Here is an 11,477-nt window from a genome sequence, read left to right on the forward strand (position 1 = left end):
AAGGCTGTGTAAACGCTCTTCCTCTGGTCCAGCTCCCCCTGCTTCTCTGGCAGAGCAGAAAGATGCTATTGTCACGCCGGTAATTTGATTTATTGCAGAGAGAAGGTGTGTACAATGAGATTATCTGTCCCTCATGCTCCAAATTCATCAGGAGTTGCTCTTTGTCAAGGCCTTTTGTGCTCTGCTGTATTTTTGCCCTCACTCTGGCAGCTATTTTGTTCTTTAATTTACGAGCACAAAGAACATGATAATGGGCAGACAAGGCCTGACATTTCAGGGCTTTCTGTACGCGAGGGTGATTAAATCAAGCCTTTTCATATTACAGGATAAAAAAGACAAACTGACCAATTTTCCACTTCCCTGAGATGCTTCCTTGTCTTAAGTGTAGGTCCATTTGGTGAATTGTAGTTTGGGTCCAAAGGTGAACAGAAAAGTTGGAGACGGGGTTTGCGGTGATGTCTGGTGGAAGAACGACTCGCTGTTTGACCTTTTTACCGAGCATCTCTGTTTTCTGCTTTTTGACGAGTCATTCTCAGAGCTTAGAGGCCTTTTAAAGTCGTCATTTTCCCCGTCGTAGGAATTTTATTCACGCTGACCTGCTGACCTGGTAGGGTCTGCTGACATGCTGAGCTGCATCTCGCTGGGCTGTGTGGAACAAATGGGATTTCCTGTGTGCTCATGTTAATCGCAATCAGCTATTACTTTATCATCTGTTCCTGTATTCTCTTATTATCCATCTTCCTCCTGTAACCTGCTCTGTTCTGATGATTTCACAATTCTATGATGTAGGATCCGCCTGGCTATAATAAAACACCTATCGGCTGTGTTAAGTCAGTTTCTCCCTGTTGGCTCTAAACCCCGTCCTCTGGCAACCCTCCACATTCTGTTTTGTGTATATTTATATAGTAGCTTTCATACGGTGTGTGTGTGTGTGTGTTGTGGTGTGTGTATGTTTTGTGTGTAACTGTGTGTGTGTTTGTATGTATCTGTCCGTAATCTGGAATCATCATCTTTGGAGCTTTGCAGTAAAGGTCAGTGCATCTGTAAAGTCAAGGAAACACACCCCCTGACACAAACACACACACAATCGCCTGCTATGTGAGTACTCGATGTTTTGAGAAAATACATGTCATGGTTGCAGGAGGAGAGAGGGTGACACCTTATTACCACAATGCCAAGAAGCCTCCCTGGAGACCTGCCTCTCTCCTCTCTCTCTCTCTCTGTCTCTCTCTCTCTGTCTCTCTATCTCTCTCTCTCTGTCTCTCTCCCCTCTCTCTCCTCTCTCACTCATTCATTTCAACATGTTTACTACCTTCTCCCTCCCCTGGTGCTTTGTGGAGCAGAAGCTGCCATGCATGAGCGCAGCTGTTGGTGCTGGGGAGAAGTTTCCCGCAAACTGGCGGTCTGACCCTCTGACCAAGAACTAGAGTGTACTTCTTTCAGAAAGCGCAGGATTTCATGGAACACCTGAGTCTCATTTATATTTAGTCATTCAGCAGACGCTCTTATCCAGAACGACTTACAGTAAGTACAGGGACATTCCCCCGAGGCAAGTAGGGTGAAGTGTCTTGCCCAAGGACACAACGTCATTTGGCACAGCGGGGTATTGATCTGGCAACCTTCTGACTCCATCACCGCTCAGCCATCTGACTTCCCGGATCTCACCCGAGTCTCACCCGAGTCTCACCCGAGTCTCACCCGAGTCTTTTGAGAAACTAAGGAGACAGACATACCAGTAGATAGCTACATAGATGTGTGTGTGTGGGAGAGAGAAAGAGAGATTTACAGCAAGATATTTCTATTCAGGATAGCCAGACAGATTGATCTTGATCAATCGATAGATGTTTGAAACCCAGGGTGGAACAAAGACAGACTTCTTCCATTCTGTTGTTTGAGCTTCTGTGCTTTGCCATCCCTCCAGTCATCCAGACCCGGCAGCAACGGATCTCTCTCTCCACGCCACCCCACTGTTCTGCCTCAAATAACCCAGGAGAAGTGCCCTCCAGGTGAGCTGCGGAGCAGGGTGAGGCCTGGCCGCACCATGGCACTACCGCGGTCTGGAGGTAAACGTTTTCAGTGAACATAAAGGTGGTCCAACCCTATGCTGTTATTACGCTTGTTGTTTCAACCCCTCACAGCTTCTGTTTCCTGCCCCCCCTCACAGCTTCTGTTTCCTGCCCCCCCTCACAGCTTCTGTTTCCTGCCCCCCCCTCACAGCTTCTGTTTCCTGCCCCCCCCTCACAGCTTCTGTTTCCTGCCCCCCCTCACAGCTTCTGTTTCCTGCCCCCCCCTCACAGCTTCTGTTTCCTGCCCCCCCCCCCCCCCTCACGGCTTCTGTGTTGTTGTTTGTCACCAAACACTGGATGTGTGTTAGTCTGTACTGTACCACACTGGTGTGTATTGTATCACACTGGCATTTGCCTCCACACTAACACGTTCTGTACAGTAATGTGGAAGCAGGCTTCATGGTTAACCTTGTAAAACCAACAGAAGAAGATGGCGAGGATTTTGCAGCATTTGACGTACCAGAGATGGTGCGTCTTGATCTGTTTACCCCTCGTCACAAGCCTTTGGATGTGGCTATCAGGACCCAGGACTGTGATCCAGGGGCCCCTTCCCCTGTGCCCAAGACAGCATGAAGGTGTGACCTCCCTGGGTAGCAAAGGAGGGTCGGCCCCCACCCTGGGTCTCAGTCCAGCGGCGTTCCATTCCTCCTCACAGCACGCTCACAGGATTGCTCTGGGATCATAACAGTATGTATAAATGTGTCCGTTAGAAAAAGGTATTTGTGATGTAAGAGGTACTCTCCCGTTGATGAGACAATTCTACGCATGGCTGACTGTCTATCGCTCTCTCTATCCGCCCCTCTCTCTCTCCCATTCTTCCTCTATCGCTCTCTCTCACCACCCCTCTCTCTCTCTCCTATTCTTCCTCTCTCTCGCTCTCTCTGTCTCAAAGAGAGGGAGAGAGAGGCGATGAGCGAGGGATGCCCTTTTGAACGCATTTCATTCCAGCCTCTCATCTCGCGCATCCTTCCTTTTACCTTCACCTCCTAACTCACCCAAGAGGAGAGCAAAGATAACCAAGTTCCCAAATGCGCCCCTCTCCCCCCCCCTCTCTCTCTCTCTCTCTCTCTCTCTCTCTCTCTCTCTCTCTCTCTCTCTCTCTCTCTCTCTCTCTCTCCCTCTCTCTCCCCCCCTCTCTCTCTCTCTCTCTCTCTCTCTCCCTCTCTCTCTCTCTCTCTCTCTCTCTCCCTCTCTCCCCCCCCCCCTCTCTCTCTCTCTCTCTCTCTCCCTCTCTCCCCCCCCCCCCCCCCCTCTCTCTCTCTCTCTCTCTCTCTCTCTCTCTCTCTCTTGCAGCCCTGATGCAGGATCCTCTCCTTCTGCCAGTCTTGTTGATTCTCTTTGATCACTCAAACATGAGGCCACATACATGCATCCAGACCTGTGTCCTGTAGGTGTTGGTAAAGGTGTGTGTTTGTAATGACAGCATTTCCCATGATCCCGGTAGCTATATACACACACACACACACACACACACACAAATGCAGCAATTTTCTCCCACCCCATGGCATTAAGGTTTGGGGTTCTATCTGCGTGTGAGCAAGGCACCCTTCCTGCTTGTGATGGAACACGGACAGAGATAACGAAAGTGGTGCGATTGGGATTTGTGTCCTCGCCTCCGGAACAATAGGCAAGATTATATCTCCCGCTGGCCTGATTGCGATATTATATCGATACGCGCTGCGAATCACTATGGTGACAGGCCGCAGGGCTGTTTCTCTGGAGCCTGGCCAATCAGCTGGGCAGCTTGTCTCTCCCTCTCTCCGCATGGTTCTCCTGGGAGCAGGGTTCTCCTGGGAGCAAGGTTGTCCTGTGTGTATCGTCTACAATGTTCCAGGATGGTGAGACTGTAATGGGATGTTATGATGGCGCTGCTACCATTACTGATAACAACATGCCTCGGTAATCTGTCTGTGTCAATCTCGTGTGTGTGTCTGTGTAGGCCTGTTTTATAACACAAGCTCCCGAGATCAGGGTCCATATCCAACAACCATATACTCAGTTGTTTATATATATATATATATATATATATATATATATATATATATAAACAACTGAGTATATATATAAACAACTAGGGCCCGTTCTCCGTACGTCCCTAATTCTGTTAGCTGGATTTGATTGTTGATAATTTGTCAGTGTCTTGGATTGTTCAGTTCTTCTAAGCTGTCATAACAACAGGTCCGTGATAAACAAAGTATGAAAACAAAAAAAAAATAGGCCTAGCTTATTGTAATAATTGATAAAACATCTAACATGGTCCGTGCTATACATTTAATTTGGTGTGCTACTTTTTGCCAGCGTTGCTAATCAAGGTTTCTACTATCGATACATACCCCCTTTTAGACCAACGCATAACTCATCCAGCTATAGGCTACTAATTATAAACAACATGGGTGTTCGAAGAACCGAATTAGCCAGATCATGATTAGCAAGATAATGTCATCTTGGATGTGTCATTTGATCTCGGAGGTAATAAGCGACGTACGGAGAACGGGCCACTAGTCAACATTTTGGACACATTGTCCCATTCAATTGAATGTGTCAACCTTTTGCCTGGTACTATACTGTACATATACAGTATATATAGAAAAAAATGTTTTGTGTGTGTATATCACACTTTTTAGTTGTTGTTTTCTAAGTGTTCAGACACAACGCCCCAAGGTCTCACACCAGTGGGGAGACAGAGTAACGGTGGAGAACATCAGTCTTTGACACTTCTTATTTTCCCCCCAGTCGTCAAGGTCACTCTGCGACCGGAGGCTCTTCACACAGACCCACATGGTGCATCGATCTGATGGACCTGGGACCATAGATATATATATACACTAGATGTCTTACGGCGGCGTCTAGAACGTCCGCACATGGCGGCCATCTTGCCACAGGCAACTCGCTCACCCAGAATATTGTGTTGACGCTACATGTACTTTTTAAATGACCATAACTTGCAAAATTTTCAACCGATTTTTAAACGGTTTGGTTTGTTATCAACGTCAGAGATGTCGCTATTCCACTGCATACTTATGAATAATTCTGTAATTAAAAAAAAACTTTAATAGAAGTATGCAGTGGAATAGCGACATCTCTGACGTTGATAACAAACCAAACCGTTTAAAAATCGGTTGAAAATTTTGCAAGTTATGGTCATTTAAAAAGTACATGTAGCGTCAACACAATATTCTGGGTGAGCGAGTTGCCTGTGGCAAGATGGCCGCCATGTGTGGACGTTCGACTCCGTTGTCCAGCAACGCGGACGAGACATCTAGTGTTTATATATATCTATGCCTGGGACTGCTCGTGGAGACCTGCTGGTTCATATTGAACAGCAGGAGGCTTTCATGGCTTCTTCCATGAAATTCCAGTGAATCTGATTCAGATGATTGGTGAATCTGATTCAGATGATTCAGAATCTGTGTTGGGAGGGCGGGAGTCTCATGTCTCTGTGGGAGAGAGAATACAAAATAATGTGTATGTATTGATTAAAAAAAAATCACCCGAGTTAAAGGGACAGATCAAAGAGAAACTCTTAGGTGGAACCCATGATCTGGTTTACAATTTGAACTTGTCGCTCATAATAGTGCCGTGTAGACGTTCTCTTATGTGCCCGTTCTCTCACTTTCTCTCTTTTTCACTCATACACGCACTCTCGCTCACACACACACACACACACAGGTCAGGTGTGTAGCCATCTCGTTAATGAGGTCTGAGACAGCGATATTTCACTCCCAACACAGCCAGCTCGATTCTCTGACTGACACCACCCAGCGACACGCCCCCTTCCTTGGCCACACCCACCATCCACAGTTCTACTCTCTACTCATTAAATTAAATAGATGCTTTTATCCAAAGCGCTGTACAGTACAGTGGGGATTTGAACCTGTGACCTCTACCACGGAGCGGTTCCCACAGTGGTGACCTCACCCCTCCTTTCCTGTGAGATGATTGACACTCGTTAGCTTGGCTGCTTTCGTGCCAGGGCTTTGACTGACAGTTCTTTGACACCTCGTATTGAAATCCTGCCACAGTTTAGTCCAGCAAATGAAGATATCCCAGAGATATCGACAACGGTGATGGACAGGAGACGGAAAAAAATGGAAGGAGGGAGACAGAGTTTCTCTGTCCACACCTTATTAGCGCAACACAATTAGGTGTGTGGTGTGTGTGTGTGGAGTGTGTGTATTTGAGCCAAAAGACACAGAAAATACCTGTTTATTTACAAGAATGTGTGGTCAAACGTATGTCCTAGATTGTTCCGCTGTTGTTCCCATCTTGCGGTTCAGAACGACGCTGTGAGGAGAGGGAGGGATGCTGTTGCTCTGAGACGCATCGCGGCAGGCAGGAGTGAGTAGGCTAAATAAACATCTCTGCAGCTTTACCAACACTCACTGTCGTGTCAGCAAACTGGAATAACTAAGTGACCATCCAGTTAAACTGTGAAAAAAAAAATTTATGACTTGTTGCTAATATTTTCTTTTACCAGCATGAAATCTCTTGTGGTTCTTTTTTCAGCAATTTCAGGCATGAATATGGATGCTGACATCCTACCAGAAAGCGAAGGTAGAATGTGATGTATGCCAAACCACAATTTCCAATGGGCCATGAATGTAGATAGTGTCTCTGTCGTGTCCTTCAGAACACCTTTCAATACATCCTCCCGACTCCCGTCGTAGCAAAACGATGTGAGGTGTAGATGAGAGGCGGTTTGACATCATCAAAAGGCGACACATTGGCCAGCGTTGCTCCAGCAATGACATCGAGGTATCAAGACTTAGAAGTACTAGAGCAGTGTGGGGAGCAGGAGAGGAGAGAGACTGCATAGACAGGAAGGAGAGAAGGTACAAAGAGAATGAGAGGAGAGATGGTGAAGTTAAGAAGGATGGTTTTGTTCTGTGACTGGTCAACACTGTGGTTTAGTCCTGTGACTGGTCAACACTGTGGTTTAGTCCTGTGACTGGTCAACACTGTGGTTTAGTCCTGTGACTGGTCAACACTGTGGTTTAGTCCTGTGACTGGTCAACACTGTGGTTTAGTCCTGTGACTGGTCAACACTGTGGTTTAGTCCTGTGACTGGTCAACACTGTGGTTTAGTCCTGTGACTGGTCAACACTGTGGTTTAGTCCTGTGACTGGTCAACACTGTGGTTTAGTCCTGTGACTGGTCAACACTATGGTTTAGTCCTGTGACTGGTCAACACTGTGGTTTAGTCCTGTGACTGGTCAACACTGTGGTTTAGTCCTGCTTTTATAACAGAGAGCTTCAGCACCATGTGAGAACAGCTCCAGTCCTTACAGCCTTCACTTAACTCACTAGGAATCTGCTGCCACTTGAGTCTATCGCAGCTGTCAAATTACTAATGTTTTCATTAATTGCTTGATTATTGCTTAATTTGATTAACTGCGTGAGCAAGATACCAAGTTCTCTTCATTTTGCGATCATTGCAACCAGAGACTTAGCTGGTAGCGTGGTGCGGTTTGGGCTCCTAGATACCCCTCATCCCCCAAACACACTCATACACACACACACTCATACATTCATATATACACACACACTCATACATTCATATATACACACACACTCATACATTCATATACACACACACACTCATATATACACACACACAAACACACCTGCTTGAGATGAACGCCATGCTCCCAGCCTCGTTAGCCTGAGCACAGGTGCATTGTGGGAACCCTCTGTGCTGACCCGCGGGGCTGTGGGTCGTTCTGTATTCTGCAGTCATGATGACTCAGATCTCAGGACCATGAGACTCTGCTCTGCTCACCAGACCTGGCTGTGACCTTTAAAGACCCATCTTGTTAAAGTCATCTTGTGCTTATTTCTGACTCAACGTATTTCATAGCGGGACATCGTAAATAATTCAAAATAAAAATGACATACTGTGTGCATAAAAATATGTTTGTATTTATGTAATTATTATGGTAATTTGTTCAATCAAAGTAACCTGAATGCAGATTACAACCATTAAATAGAACCACGTTTCATGTAGTTTCATATATTAAATGTAATATTATTATACAGTAATTAAACCAACAGTCAACTCCAGTAGTCCAGTCCACTTGCTTTTCAGGTTAGGTTGAAAGAGTTTAGCTCCAAACCTATCCAGTGGGAATGATATGGTTCCTGTGCTAGGTGAGAGGGGGGTGGAGGCTGACGGGGTGGAAGGGGGGTGTTAGGATTATCGACGCTGACATCATTTATGTCCATGTTTTTCTTCTTCTGTGGTTAGCTGCTGGTTGTGTCTCCTGGAAGCCTGGCCAGGGGGACAGCTAGGCCTGTCAGGCCCTCCTGGTCAGAGGGGCATCGAAGGCTTTTAGCATTTCAATTAACACACTGAGTCAGATGGCTGAGTGGTGAGGGAGTCGGGCTGGTAATCAGAAGGTTGCCAGATTGATTCTCCGCCGTGCCAAATGACGTTGTGTCCTTGGGCAAGGCACTTCACCCTACTTGCCTCGGGGGGAATGTGCCTGTACTTACTGTAAGTCGCTCTGGATAAGAGCGTCTCATGTAAGTGAACTCTCCTGGTGTTAAATTAACACTGACACATGTTGTGTGGTGGGGTTAAGGTGTAGTAGCTATTACTTGAATTATCATAACTGAACAACTAATCGATTTAAAACGAGAAGTCCTTTTTTATGTGTGTATGTCATGCTGACCTTGAGGTTGTTTCAGCATTTCCTGCTTGCTCTGTATGTTTCCTGCTGTGAATTTCTTCCTCCCAAAACAAACGCCACCAATATGGCAAATAGTAGCCTGCGCAATATTTTGGAATAACAATGTCAAACATGATGATCAGTTATATTGTAAAGTAGGATTATATTTAAGTTGACTAGGGAAAGTACTTTCTCATGTCCTTCTCATTTTGTGACATGTCGGGGCCATGTTGTGAAAATATATTTATTTTTTTATATTACCATTCTTTGCAATATAACTGATCATGTTTTGTATACTGGTGCTATCACTATTTTGTTCTACAAAATATTGTGCAATATTTGCATAATACATAAAAACCTATTGATGTTGTTCATTATTTCTGAGAATGAAACGTCAGGCACACATGATACTGTCAAAGATGTGTGCTGACATTTTCACTAACTTGCACTGTAAAAGTAAGTCAAATGTAGATGTCCCCTTCACGGAATCTTGCTAAAGCATGTTAAACTAGGAGACTAGTCTGACGGCGTAGATTCCATGGAACACTGAAGACAGGTAGAACAAGATTCCATGGCATGGTTGAATTTAAGAAAGGTCATTTAAAAGATCCTACATAGTTTGAAATAAAATCTGATCGTCGTATTGGCTACTTAAATGCATATTCATATTCATCGCACATTCACACCATTTATAAAAATGAATTTTAGTCCAGTGTTCTTTTTTTTAATAATGATTTTTACTTTATTATAAAACGTTGAAAAAAGTATATAGGATTGAATGGAAAACTATTGTAAGCAAGTACATGTTATCAACTTGCAATACCCCCTGAATATAGTTTGACATAAGGCAGTTTTCTTTCCTTTCATTTGTGTAATCATGTTGGTCAGTTGGTTAATCAGTTAACCTTTGAGGTCTTTCATAAGAAATTTCTCATGTTTCTCAAGGCTCTTGTAGAAAACATCTTTCCCTTCACTGCCGCTTGCGCTTATGACCTCATACAGCTTCCTCATCTTCTCCTGACGGGTCTTCTCTGCAGTGACTTTGCTGTACATCTCGTCGATTAAAACCCCCTGTTCGAGGAGATCATCCAAGATCGCGCTAACCGAGGTGACTCTCTGGATCAGAGCGGTCCGATGGACGTCCACAAAGTGTCTGCCTGAGAGGAGCGAAGGACAGAAGGGAACAAAACCAAATCATCAGACAGGGGCGTTGCTTTTAGTGGGGCACGTGCCCCGGTATAAATGTGCTGTGACCCAGAGAAATATAATTTCCCCTTTGGTAATTTCATCCAAAACACACATACATGGGCGTTGCTAAACCTTTTTTACTGGGGCACGTGCCCCAGTATATATCTACTGTGCCCCAGTAAAATTTGAGTTTTAACAATTTACTTTTTTAACAATTAACAATTTAATTAGTCAGTGCATTAGTTTATATTGATCCCCAAAAAGGGATTTGAGTAGGTGCCTGTGCCCAGTCCATCTTTTTCTCTTCCAACACCCCTGTAATCAGGCCAGCAACAACCATAAGGAATTATGGATAGGATGGTTAGACATTTTCCAAATTGGGGGTTAACTTATTGGAGGTGGGGGACCTCCAATTAGTTTATTTCAATATCTACCGTGTGCTATTCGGTAATGTGAGAGAATTGGTCAGGGGGACGCATATTTTACACGACACTTTGTCTAATACACACACGCGTTGCACGCGTTTGTCCTTCTTCAGTTACCAGGTTCAGTTATCAGTTATTGTTTACCTCCCATCGCGTGCTTTCCAACAGGAGGTCCCTGTTCCTCTGCGGTCATTAAACATGTGGGGAAATAAAACGAATCAACAATTAGAATTTTTTTTTGGCACTTCACATTTTCTTCACGTCCACCCTGGTATGCTAAGCTCATAACTGAAAGTGAAACTATCTTTTTCTGTTCAATAGCTGGTCTGTGGGCCACGTAGTAATCACGTAATGCCCAATTTAGCCTACCTTTCATGTAATTCTCAAGCTTTTCTACAAGATCAAGACAATTAATATCCTGAAGGACCTCTATCGCCACTGAAATAGCTTTCTTCTCAGTGTACGTTCTCACAAGAGCATCTACTATATCCAGTTCATCCGCCTTTTCGATGACTGACACTGGAATACGGGGTTCCTGCTTGCGATCGGACAAATAATTTTTAAACTTTTTAAAGTTTTTCGATTCTAAATCTCCAAGTACGTCGTTCAGGATCTTTTTAACAGTTTTTGGGGGCATCTTCGGTCAGACTTTAAAGTACGCAAGCTACAGATCGTTGTGTCTAATAGGAACTTGAACGCTTCTTCACATCTACAGTAGAATGTATATAATGCAGGATAATGTCGTGTTCTTCCGCGACTGCGTGTTAAGGCTTTTTGTCAACCCAGAGGAGGTCCATGATACGTTAGACGTCATCGCTCAAAATTATACATGAACATTTTATAATTGTAGGCTATAAAATAACTGTTTTTATTTAACGACACCCATACATAACGATATATAACGACTTTGAATTGTAGGTGTGTTCTCAACTGTGCCCTTCTTAAGACCTAACCTAGTTTTTCTTATTTATTACTAAGTAGCCTACTTATCCACATATGTACAGTAGGCTACTATGCAAAGTATAGGCTTTGTGTGGAAAATTATACTTTTATACTGCAAGTATAGAAGACACACACACACACATATATATATATATATATATATATATATATATATATATATATATATA

The 11,477-nt window shown here is 44.3% G+C and overlaps 1 protein-coding gene across 1 annotated transcript; it reads right to left on the reverse strand.

Annotated features, from left to right (window-relative positions):
• Nucleotides 1-9,449: 9,449 nt before the first annotated feature.
• Nucleotides 9,450-11,095, reverse strand: LOC146246508 (apoptosis-associated speck-like protein containing a CARD). Its single transcript, XM_084682480.1, has 3 exons — nucleotides 10,717-11,095; nucleotides 10,492-10,530; nucleotides 9,450-9,891 (listed from the first exon to the last, which is right to left on the reverse strand). Exons 1-3 carry the CDS (start codon nucleotides 10,982-10,984, stop codon nucleotides 9,635-9,637), a joined length of 564 nt encoding a protein of 187 aa, XP_084538606.1. The 5' UTR covers nucleotides 10,985-11,095; the 3' UTR covers nucleotides 9,450-9,634.
• Nucleotides 11,096-11,477: the final 382 nt, after the last annotated feature.

The sequence above is a fragment of the Hypomesus nipponensis genome, chromosome 19, assembly GCF_054491055.1.
Source record: "Hypomesus nipponensis isolate SF chromosome 19, ASM5449105v1, whole genome shotgun sequence".
Classification (NCBI taxonomy): Eukaryota; Metazoa; Chordata; class Actinopteri; order Osmeriformes; family Osmeridae; genus Hypomesus; species Hypomesus nipponensis.